This window comes from Coffea arabica, chromosome 3c (genome assembly GCF_036785885.1).
Source record: "Coffea arabica cultivar ET-39 chromosome 3c, Coffea Arabica ET-39 HiFi, whole genome shotgun sequence".
NCBI lineage: Eukaryota > Viridiplantae > Streptophyta > Magnoliopsida > Gentianales > Rubiaceae > Coffea > Coffea arabica.
The window spans coordinates 5,287,474-5,299,961 of NC_092314.1; the positions used below are offsets into that span (position 1 = coordinate 5,287,474).

Consider the following 12,488-nt stretch of genomic DNA (forward strand, 5'->3'; position numbering starts at 1 on the left):
CGTGGGAGACATACCTGCAACACCTGAGAATAGTGCTGAATGTGCTCAGGGAAAACCAGTTGTTTGCAAAAAGGTCCAAGTGCTCATTTGCACAGACTCGAGTGGAATATTTAGGGCATACCATTTCAGAAGAAGGGGTTAGTATGGATTCTTCCAAGATTGACAGCATTTTAACCTGGCCAACATCTAAGTCAGTTAAGGAGTTAAGAGAATTCTTGGGACTCACAGGTTACTACAGAAGGTTTATTAAGAACTATGGCATCTTGTGCAAATCAATGACAGATCTGCTAAAGAAGGATGCATTTGCCTGGACTGACTCAGCTCAGCAAGCTTTTGATCTACTCAAGAAAGTAATGACTTCAGCTCCAGTCCTTAAACTACCTGACTTTAAGCAACCATTTGTGGTGGAGACTGATACAAGTGGAGGAGGCATTGGAGCTGTACTCATGCAGGAGGGACATCCAATAGCTTTCCTTAGCAAATCATTGAGTCCAAGGAACTTGGGGTTGTCTGCATATAAAAAGGAGCTACTAGCACTAGTAATGGCAGTAACAAAATGGAGGCATTACCTAGTAGGCTATCATTTTATAATACGGACTGACCATCAGTCGTTAAAGTATTTGCTAGATCAGAAATTAACAACGGCAATACAGCATAAGTGGTTGACTAAACTACTTGGACTGGACTATGAAATTCAATACAAACGGGGCAGTGAGAACTTAGTAGCTGATGCTCTTTCCAGGAGAGCTGATGAAACAGGGGATGGGAATCAGATGACAGGAGTTTGTCTGGCTATGTCTTCTGTTAAGCCAGCTTGGATGACAGAATTGGTCAGGAGCTATGAACAAGATTCGCAGTGCCAAGAGTTGATTGCTAGGATTATCCTGCAACCTGAGTATCCAGATTTGTATCAGCTCAGTGATGGTATTCTCAGATATAAAGGGAAACTTTATGTTGGCTCAAGCAATGGAGTTAGAGGACAGATCATGGAAGCCTTGCACTCCTCTTCTATGGGAGGTCATTCAGGGCAAAGAGGGAGTTGGCACAGAATCAGTAGCATATTCTATTGGCCTGAGATGAAGCAGGAGGTTAGGAGATTCGTGCAGGCCTGTGATAGCTGCCAAAGGAATAAAGCTGAACATGTTCAACACCCTGGACTTTTGCAGCCATTACCTATACCTAGTCAAGCATGGACACACATCTCTATGGATTTCATAGAGAGACTTCCTAATTCACAGCACTTTGACACCATCCTGGTAGTAGTGGATCGATTCACCAAGTACAGTCATTTCCTACCACTTGCTCATCCTTTTTCTACCAAGCAAGTTGCTCAGGTTTTCCTCGACCAGGTGTATAAACTCCATGGACTGCCTGAAACTATAGTTACATATAGGGACAAGGTCTTTACTAGCAACTTCTGGAAGGAACTATTTCGATTGATTGGGGTAAGTTTATGCTATAGTTCTGCGTACCATCCAGAAACAGATGGCCAGAGCGAAAGGGTAAACCAGTGTGTGGAATCTTATCTGAGATGCATGACTGGAGAATTTCCAAATCAATGGAGCAAGTGGCTTTCCTTAGCTAAGTGGTGGTACAATTCTGCGTATCATTCAAGCTTAGATGTGACCCCTCTCGAAGCTCTCTATGGCTATAAGGCTTTACCCCTACCAATGGGTCCTTACCATGACTCTATCATTCCTGCAGCAACCCAAGCGATTCAGGACAGAGTAAGAATCTCTGCCAGTATCGGGAGCATCTATTGAAGGCTCAACAGAGGATGAAATATTTCGCAGATAGACACAGGACTGAGAGGAGTTTTGAAGTAGGAGAATTAGTGTTTCTCAAGTTGCAGCCTTACAGGCAGCAGACCATAGCTATTAGAAAGAATCTCAAGCTCACAACAAAGTTCTATGGGCCTTTTGAAGTAGAGGAGAAGGTTGGTGAGGTTGCTTACAAACTTAAATTGCCTCCTACAGCTAGGATACATCCAGTGTTCCACGTATCTCTACTTAAGAAGAGGATTGGACCCCATAGCAGCTCTCCGCTACTCTGCCAGAATTTGATTTGCAGGATCAGTGTCCTTTAGTGCCAGAGATGGTCTTGAAGAGAAGAGCTATTCTTCAGAAGAATATACCAGTGGTACAATATCTGATCAAGTGGCAGCAGTTGGAGTATGATGAGGCATCATGGGAAGACAAGGATTTCATAGACCAACAATTCCCAGGATTTGAGACTTGCGGACAAGTCTAAACTAAAGAGGGAGGAATTGTCAGGAAGCTGAAGGAAAACGTCATCGTTTAACTCAGGATTATGAAATTCCAGAAACGGTGTCGTTGCATTTAAATAGTTAGTTAGTGAAAGTTAGTTAGTTAGCTGAGCAGATTATGAAAAGGGAGCTACGTGATTGGCTGAGGGAATAATTTTGTAATTGTTTTCTGTTAATGAAGAATTTCTCTCTCTTCTCTAAACTCTCTCCTGAACCCTTCCTTTCTTTCTAGTTTCCCTCCCAAGAAATCCAAAACTTCTTCAATCAGGTCCTGACAGAAAAGCAGACTTGTTGCTTGATGATATTATGGCACCATAAAGGGAGTGTGGACTTGTGCTCAATGACCTTGTGGCATCATCATAAAGGGAGAGCAGACTTGGGTTTTATTTTTCTCTAGTAATAAATATTGTTAAGTGCACGTTTTTTTTTTTTTTTGGTCATTGTTGCTACTGCAAATAGGACCATATTTGCTCAATCATCTTACGGCATCATAATGTGAGAGCAGCTTGAACTTTGCTTTACTATGTTACAGTTAACTATGATCCTTGCTGCATCATCACTGTGAATAAAATCTCCCTAAATTAACCACATTCCCTGCACTCCAAAAAATATGCATTGAAGTCTAAATCAGCGGTAGCTTCTCCAGCATTCGTATCAACCCAAAGGCGCTTTACCGGGAGGCGCTCAAATCAAACTCCAGACCTATTCCCAGCTAACTTCTGTTTAGGTACGAGAAATATTTACCGACATTGCCCACCTCGATCATATTCTAGCTAGGCGGTCAACTAACATAGGAATAAACACATGAAACGAACTAAAAAATAAAAAAGTGCTGAATTTACTATTAAGCTGCAAAACACATTTGAATACCAGCAGTATTCAATTATTTTAACACCACGTTTCTAAATCTGCTATATAGGAGTCGGGCGAAGATACTAGCCTGGAGGCCCTAGGTTGAAGCTCTGATTGGGATTGAATTACCAAAATTCATATTTTAATTAAATATTTTATATTTTTCATGCCTACTGATATATCACATTGCATATTAATGATTAGTCAATAATGTTATTAGTTATAGTTTATGCTGATAAAAAAATATGTAACGTATTAAGTAACAAATTAATAACTTTTATATTGTTAATTACATATTAAATATACTTAAGCTAATTCATGTTAGACAACCAATATAAAATTTTGGATTTTATCGAAATACTGACTATTCAGTCGAAATCCAATTACCAAAAAAGAGTTTGAATGGTAATTAGATGTTGATTTTGTTAAAAAAAATGAAAAAAAAAAAAAACTAAAGATTTTTTTTTTTTTTGACCGATTAGGACACCGCCTTCAGCGTGTTAAGAGTCTCACCGGAATTTGGGTGTCCCAAGATTGAGGGTGGAGGAGCCGAAATATACTTGTTAGGCATGAGTAGCCGGTTAATCTTGAGCTTCAAACCTCCTTATCGGGCTGGATAAATTTGTGGATTTCCTTCCACAGCGTAGAATTGTAGATGCAAGGTACAAGTTGCATTTCACAAGCTTCTCAAGTCTCAATTATAAATTTGATTGGGGAACAGAGGCTGAAACCCGCCACTTACTTGAAATATGGATCTTTGACAATAAACCCACAAAAATGGAGAATAACCATTCAAATTTATGTTTACAGAAGAAATATCATGTTAAAAACCATTTGTCCTGGCTACAACTGCGTTTTGCCAACTCATCAGAAAACTTGGAAGTACTTCTCAGAAATTTCATAGCCATTTGGCAGCGAAGCTTCAGAATGACATTCAGGCAGCAAAATATATGGAAATCATAGCCCACAACTAAGCATGTATTTCACCTACAGAAATGTCGAAACATATCAAGAACTCTGTTTCCTTCTTCCTATTGGAAGCAGCATAAAACCTGCCACCTAAAGTACATAAGTATCTCTTGTAAAACTCCTGGGAAGCTCTCAAGGCTTTTGCAGTTTGTCGAAGGAAAGCATGCTGTAGTGCATTTGCATGATGGACAAAACAATCAAAGCCGAGCAAATAACAGGCATGCACTTTAGAGGCTTTTGCCACTGCCAGGGGGGATTTCTTACAATCTCTCTTTTAACCGAGTGCATACATCCAGATGAAGCCATGCCATCTAAAGTACTTAGAAGCCCCTGTAATCTCTCTGACCTTCCATGAATGACTCCTTCAGACACAAGGATTTCAATATCTTTTGGTTTATGAATCAGGTCGGACATGAACTTAAAGTAGGAACTTGCCTCAGGTTCGACCCCCTGGCGTTCTTGAACAGTCTCATATTTCAGAAGACATTTGATTAAAAGATCTGTGTATCTGTCAACCCCCAAATCAGGCAAGTAAAGAACAGCTGAAAACTTATTGCACTCGTAATGCATTCCTCTGATCCCGAATTCTCCCCCTAATTTTCGGAATCTCACGCCCTGTTCAGATAATTTGCTAGCAGAAACACAGTCCTCTGTGTCATCGACGTTTTTCCTCACAGCTGCATTCGAGCTGCGTTTTGGGCCAAGCATGATGCTCTGGAGGCAATGGAGTAAGTCAACTGGTTTTGGAACCAGCTCAACCATCAAGAACTTATACAGGGTTCTTTTGGCCAAACCCAATCGCTGCTGCTTACTTCCAATTGTAGCTTTCATTCTTTGAAAGATATCAAGGTGCATAAGTTGCTGGAGTACCATGAGTGGGATTTGATTTCCGACAAAGAACATGGACTCTATAATGTTGTCCATGTATTCAGTGGCACATCCTACGCCAAAAACAGGATGATTCTCTGCGTACTTTAATTTTTGTGAATCGGCTCCAAGAATTGAGAACGCCAGAAGAAGAAAGAAGCAACCATCTTGAATCATCAAATCTTGAATCTGAGGCCCCGTCAAATCCTTCACCACATTGTCAGCATAAACAGCTCTCACTCCTAACTCCATATTTCTTATAGCGTTCATAACTCCTTGAAAAGAAAGTTGTGAGTTGCTCCGTATGCGTTCCATAGCTTCCTCCTTAACACCCTGTGAGAATTCGGTACCAAATCTCCTGTAATTTGGACCAAATACCCAAAGCTTTCCGAATTTTCCTCCATGAAAGTCCGGGTAATATACACAAATCTTGCGCTCAACTGCAGTGAGACCACTCTTCTCGTTTCGACTACACAGCGGCTCCATCCGGAAGAAGTAACAAGCTGAAGTATATGAATTAAAAAGATTGAACCTTCTACCTGCAATCGTAATGATCAACCCCATGTAAGTACCTCTGTGAGTACAATATTACTACAATCAAATGACAAAAACCATTCAAAAAAGTAAAGCTACCGGGATGAGAGTAAATTTGATTCTTTCAAGGGGTAAATCGAATCCTAAGAAATTCAAACTGACTCCCATTTAGGATCTTGTATTGAAAAACATGTTGTTAAGGATTTCAATCAACAGAAGCGAGAGTTAATTTGAATTTCCACCATGCTTCATGATTTGTAGTTGGATTCTCACTATTAAGATCAACCAATGAAGACTAGCTATATAATAGTTAGAGCCGGAGAAAGCAAAGCAGCAGAAACATGACATTAATTGATCCCGTACTCTGAGACGTTATAAAGAGCTTCTGCTCGTACCAACTAAACCACAAATCAGGACCCAGCATATAACAATGAACAATCAACAGAAGTGACTCAAAATTAAAGAAAGACGAGTGCTTGATGGGTATTTATCAATCTAGATTTCTTGTTTCTTACCAAAAAGGGCACAACGCTTGAACTATCGGATGCCAAAATGACTACCGTCTCAAAGCTGAAGCTATTAGCTTCTTTTTGGTTTGGCGCACGACTCAAAACCTTAGAATTAGTCAGAGCTTGTCCTGTGGAGTAGACGGGAAAGGGACGATGGTTGAATGAATGAAGTTCAAAAAACTCACCAGGATGCTGCTGTAGGAGGCAAGGAAAATTAGGGAATGAAGTTCAAGAAACTCTCACAGTGCATGAAGTTCTTCTTCACTGATGATGCAAGCAAAAGAAAAACCGAAAATCAGGGAATGCTGATGTCATCCGCCAGAAGTCATCATAAGACTTGGGATATTTCATATTTATACATCCATCCAGCGACCAAATTACAAAATGGGACAAGAGGGCCTCGTGCGTTCACGCTTATCCATCGACCAACCATGTAAAAGGCAAAAGGGCCCTTCTGCGCTCAGTCTTCTTTCATCGTGCATGGAGAACTAGATTCTTATTCTTCCAATTATCAACTTATTCCAATTATGAACCTAACAAGATTCTTCCAATTATCAACTTGACCCCTTTAGGATTGCGATATTTCCGTTCAGGATTGAGATACTTTTGTTTAAAGAAAAGGATAAAAACACTTCAAAAAAATGATCAATTTCATCCATAAACATTTTTATTAGTGTCAATTTAGTACCTCACTTTTATTTTTGACCAATTTGATACTTAAACTTATTTTGTAACTCCAATTAAGGGTCTGCGTGGTGGCACCGCTATTTGAAACTAATTTGACCCCTAATTAACTAACTAAACAAGGATATTATGTGAACGCCACTTACAGGACTATAATAAAATAATTAAATCCATATAAAAAATCACCATATAAAACTTTTTTAAAGTTTAATATTTTGATTTTTTTTTACATGATGTACTTGATTGATTACAGTCCTGTGAATAATGTTCCCAAAATACTCTTGTTTAGTTGGTCAATTAGGAGTCAAATAAATTTTAGGTGATAGGCGCAGCCATAGAGATCCTTAGTTGGAATTGCAAAATAAGTTTTACGTATCAAATTGGTTAGGAATAAAAGTTAGGGACTAAATCGATACTAGTGAAAAAATTTTACAGAGGAAATTAGCCATTTTTTTAAACACTTTAATGCATTTGTGAAGTGCAATCCCTTGAAATTTACAATAAGCTTTTTTATTATTAACATACTTTTAACACAAGTTCAAGTTTGATACTTTTAGAGCAACTTTTATATTTTAAAAAATAAAAAAATAACTTTAAAGGTTTCATTAAAAATTTTGAATCAAATGAAGAGATAAATATGTTTTACAAATTCAAATACAAATTAAAAAAAATTACACATTACACATTATAAGTATTTTGACAAAAGAATTCTATAAGTCATCGTAACTCCAAATCAACCAATGCCACAATAGATTTGCACGGTAAACTATAGAAAATCCCATTGTGATTTGAGATTTTGTCGTAATGCCTCGTTATTGTTTAAAAACCCCTAAATAATGCCCTTATAGTTTGTACTTATTTGAAACTTGGATGGAAATCAACCAAATTAGCAGAGTTTGACGTAAAGTGGGGTTCAAATTACATAGTCAAGGATAATTTAGTATTTTGCAATTTTTTGTCCTTCTCTTTGCTTTTTCCTAATGTTGCCTTTTGCTTTCCCTTTACCTAATGTTGCCTTTTGCTTTCCCTTTACCTGATGCTGCCTCTTCCTCGTCTGATATCAGATTCCACTTTCCCAAACTTTCTCCTCTTTCCCTAATTTCTTTTGGGTCATTTCTCCCCTGCTATTAAATTTTTCTTTTCCTATTTCTTTTTCTTTTCTTTTTCCATTTCTTCTTTCCTTCACAACCCAAATCATCAACAGCACTGGTGAATGCCAAGCATCACCAGTACCGCCAACGATCACCAGCAGTTACCCCACCAATCATCACTAATTTCAACATGATTTCAATGCCCAATGATCCCAAAATAATGTCAAAAAATTTCCAGTTAGATAGATCACAAAATAACAACAAAAATCCTCAGTCAAATTATCAAAAAATTTTCCAATCAAATTATCCCAACATAACACCAAAAACTAGCAAATATTAGCTCTATTATTAGCCTCAAATTAATCTCAAATTGAACAGAAACACCGATCACAAAATTAGATCTAGAATTGGCTAGTGATGATGGTGGGCATTTGTTGGTGATGGTGATTCTGATAGCTCTAGATTTGATTAATAAAGGAATCTTCGAGTTTAGAATGAGTCACGGTTGTTTAGAAATTTCCAACGAAGAAAAACCCAAAAGTCACGAAGAATGTCGGCAGCAGGAATCTCGAATCTAACTCCAGCAAAGGATAAATTCATAATTAGTGTCAATCATCGGAAAGAAGCTTAAGGCCACTAAAGAATTTGGAAAAGCGATAATTTCACAATCTTATCCTGAAGTACCTGATACTTGCAGAGAGCTCCTCTCAGGTTTTAAAAATTACACCTAGTTCCTTTGCTTTTACCATTTACGTAACAAGATAGATCAATCAGGCTAGATTTTTCCTCAAATACCCTAAATTATCCTTGTTCTATAAAAAACAAAAGAAAATTAGTTTTCTCAACACTTTCTTCCAAATTTGCAACAATACTACCACGCAAATAGTTTGAACAGTTCAAGAATTTCAGCAGTTCCAAAAATCCCAACCTCTGTCTTGTAATATTATCTCAGCCTAAATATTTTTGAAAATCAATTTTCCCTTGATAACCAACAACCAAACTAGCACTCTAAACTTCAATTTAATACCCAGTGATAACCAACAACCAAACTAGCACTCTAAACTTCAATTTAATACCCAGCACTATCATAAAACAAACAATAATCTAACGTACCACCACCAGTTAAATAACATTCCGAGCTCCACAAAAATATATATTAACATCGTAAAATAGAGTAACGCCATCTATAACAAAATCAGAACCAACAATATTAATCAAGTAAAGAAAATCAAATGCATTTATTAACATCCTACACAAGTTTTCAGGATAATAATCAACCCAACAGTTTTCCCACTAATCCCTCCTCTTCCATGCTTTTTAGTTATCAATTGCATTATTTATTCCTTTATCATCACTACAAGCATATTCATTCCTTTTTAATTGACAATGAAATCTGCTTCTGCAAGTAAAATAGTGTCATATTCATTAAGTAAATAAAAATGGTTATGGTATGATAGGTCATCATTAAGATAAATAAAGATGTAAATATAGAGAAAATGTAAGAGGAAAGAAAAGGCAAGTAGACAATAAGAGAAAGGAAAAAGAATTGTTGCTTACAAGAGTAAGAGAAAGGGAGAAAAAAGGAATGGCGATTGGTGGAGCATAAAAGAGGTAGGGTTTCTTTTTCTTTTTCCTTGGTTTTATTTAACCCTTGCATCATATTGTGAATTATCTATTAAGTATAGGACATTATAGTCATATTATCACATCAAATGAGGTCAGTGTAATTTCTTAAACCCGAAGGGAGTTGAGTGAAATTGTCAAAAATCTCAGGGGAGGTTTGTGAAATTATCCCTTTGGAAAAAAGGATAATTGGGTAGTGGTGGTGGTGGTGTTTGATGCTAGGGTTGCAAACGAATCCAACCGCTCGCAAGCCGATCGCAAGCTGCTCGAGTTTGAGCTTGACTCGAGCTTAGTCAACGTCGAACTTGAATCGAGTTCGAGCTGACCAAATCGAATTCGAATTCAAAATACTAAACTGGTTAACTCGCGAGTCGGCTCAAAATCGATTATATATATATTTTTTATTTTAAAAGTAAAATTATATATACCCCTAATATTTTATTATTTATTATAAATTATTATGTTTTTTTAAAATAAAATAAATATTTTTTAAATATTTTTTTAAAGCTCGAAATTGACCTTGACATTTTGAACTCGTCGAGTTTGAGATCGAGTTTGAAATTCGTAAAATTACGTTGAAACTCGACTCGATTAGGTCGAAACTTGACTCAATTTGACTCGCGTGCACCTCTATTCGATGCTATCAATGGCAATGACGGAATCTAGAGCCACTAGATAACTTAGGAAAAAGAGACAGATAAGGCGGTGGTGATGGTGCTACTGGTAGAGAGAGTGTTGTGGTACAGAACCTAAAATCCAGTTGGGAATGGAGAAAAGAAGTACTGAAGTATTCAAGATTTGAACAATACTCAAATGAAATGCGAATCAATGGATCAATTTCCAATTTTATTGATGAACATTTAAATTGGATACAGAAACAGAATTTGGCGGGAAAGAGGAGGAGGGGAAATAGAATGCAGGAAATTAAGGGAAAAGACAGAGGGAATATTTCCTCTCTGATTGCAGAAATCAATCTTGACAAAAAGACCCTTAACTATTACATAATCGATCTATTTATAAAGAATTATCTAACTAACTTCCTTCCCTAGCTAATAATCAAACGCCACGTGTACTGGGAATCTTCAGGTTGTTGGATCACAACTTCCGCAGGGACAGCATGAACCCAGAATGGGCGTGCTTCATTGGTCACGCCTTTGGCATATCTTTTCACGCCTTCTCCTTTGTTGACTCCACGCCTTCTTCTTGCTTTTGTATTGGTTATTCGTTGCTCTTGTCTGTCCACGCCTTCCAGTGTATCTTCTTAGCTTCTCACGCCTTTCCTTATCTGCCATTCACGCCTTCTGTTCCCCAGTCCCCTACTTCATGACAATACTCCCCCCTTGAAAGCAAATCTTGACCTCAAGATTGGAAGGTGGGAAATTGTTGTGTTATCTCCTCAGCGAGCTCCCATGTGGCCTCTGCCGGGTCTGTTCCCCACCAATGGATTAACCACTGTGTTGCAGCAGCATTTCGTTTCTTCACCACCCTTCTGTCAAGCACTGCCACTGGTTCTACTCTCCAATGTCCCTTTTCATTTGTGTCAGGCAACTGAAGTGTGGGGGTGACTTTGTGTCCTATCTTCCGCTTGAGCAGGGATACATGGAAGACAGGATGGACCTTTGAGGGAGATGGCAGGTCCAGTCTGTATGCCACTTTTCCTATCTTCTCCTCTATCCTGTAAGGGCCATAATATCTGGCTGAGAGTTTGGTGTTCCCTCTCAAGGCTACTGAAGATTGTCTATACGGCTGTAGCCTCAAGTATACCCAATCCCCTGCATTGAACTCCCTCTCACTTCTCCTCTCATCAGCATACCTTTTCATCCTCTCCTGAGCCTGCTTCAAGTTCTGTTTCAGCACGTTATCAATCAGCTGTCTCTCTTTGATATAATCACCTACTGCAGCCACCCTGGCCTGCTGGTAAGGCCCCAGAGCCAGTTGGGGAGGGGGGAGGCCATATAATGCCTCAAAGGGGGTCATCTGAATAGCAGTGTGGTATGAGGTGTTGTACCACCATTCTGCCATAGATAACCATTGGTTCCATTTCTTAGGCTCCATATGTGATAAGCATCTGAGATACATTTCCAGCACTTGGTTTACCCTTTCTGTCTGGCCATCAGTTTGTAGATGATAGGCTGTGCTGTAGTTCAGCTTAGCCCCCAATGTATTGAACAGTTCTCCCCAGAATTGACTAACAAATATCCTGTCCCTGTCTGATAGCATGTTCTGAGGCATCCCATGCAACTTGCTGACTTGATCAATGAAGAGCCTGGCAACCTTTGGGGCATCGAATGGATGTGTGAGACTGATGAAATGAGCATATTTTGTGAACCTGTCCACCACTACCATTATAGTATTCTTCCCTTCTGATTGTGGTAACCCCTCAATGAAATCCATGGTGACATGACTCCAAGAATGCTGAGGGATAGGTAATGGCTGTAGTAGACCTGGATAGGCTACATGTTCATCTTTGCACTTTCTGCAAGTGTCACATTCCAGTACCTTCTCCTTGATAGTTTTGTACATCCCTGGCCAGTAGAACAGATTTTTGGCTCTTAGGTAGCTAGCTTGGATTCCTGAGTGTCCTCCCACTTGGGAGTCATGTAAAGCAGTGATGATCTTCTCTCTGATGTCTCCCTGATCTCCTACCACCAACCTCTTCTTGTACCTGAGTATACCATCGTGGTAAGAGTAATCAGGTACATGTGTGGGGGTCAGTAATACCTGAGATATAGTTTCCTTGATCCACTCATCCTCTTTATAGCTCTCCAACACTTCCTGGATCCATGTAGGTATTGCACATGATATGGCAGAGCATTCCCTTGTCTCCTCTCTGCTATGCCTAGAAAGTGCATCAGCAGCCACATTGTCTTTCCCTTTCTTATAGTGAATTTCGTAACTCAGGCCAAGCAGCTTGGTGAGCCATTTTTGTTGGAGAGGGGTAGTGATCCTTTGTTCAAGTAGATACTTCAGACTCTGGTGGTCTGTGTGTATGATGAAGTGATGTCCCTCCAGGTAGTGTCTCCACTTAGTCACAGCAGTTACCAATGCCAGTAGCTCTTTCTCATAGATGGATAGTCCCATATTTTTTTGGCC

The 12,488-nt window shown here is 38.9% G+C and overlaps 1 protein-coding gene across 3 annotated transcripts; it reads right to left on the minus strand.

The window, feature by feature from the left end:
- Window positions 1–3,856: 3,856 nt before the first annotated feature.
- On the minus strand, window positions 3,857–6,352 carry LOC113734797 (uncharacterized). Of its 3 annotated transcripts, XM_027261497.2 has the most exons (3): window positions 6,241–6,352; window positions 6,004–6,125; window positions 3,857–5,493 (listed from the first exon to the last, which is right to left on the minus strand). In XM_027261497.2, the coding sequence occupies exon 3, from the start codon at window positions 5,438–5,440 to the stop codon at window positions 4,220–4,222; it is 1,221 nt and encodes a 406-aa protein (XP_027117298.1). In that variant the 5' UTR covers window positions 5,441–5,493; window positions 6,004–6,125; window positions 6,241–6,352; the 3' UTR covers window positions 3,857–4,219. The 3 variants fall into 3 exon arrangements, with proteins under 3 accessions (XP_027117298.1, XP_027117297.1, XP_027117299.1); XM_027261496.2 differs by having other exon boundaries at window positions 6,004–6,334; XM_027261498.2 differs by lacking the exon at window positions 6,004–6,125 and having other exon boundaries at window positions 6,183–6,331.
- Between the last annotated feature and the right edge of the window lie 6,136 nt (window positions 6,353–12,488).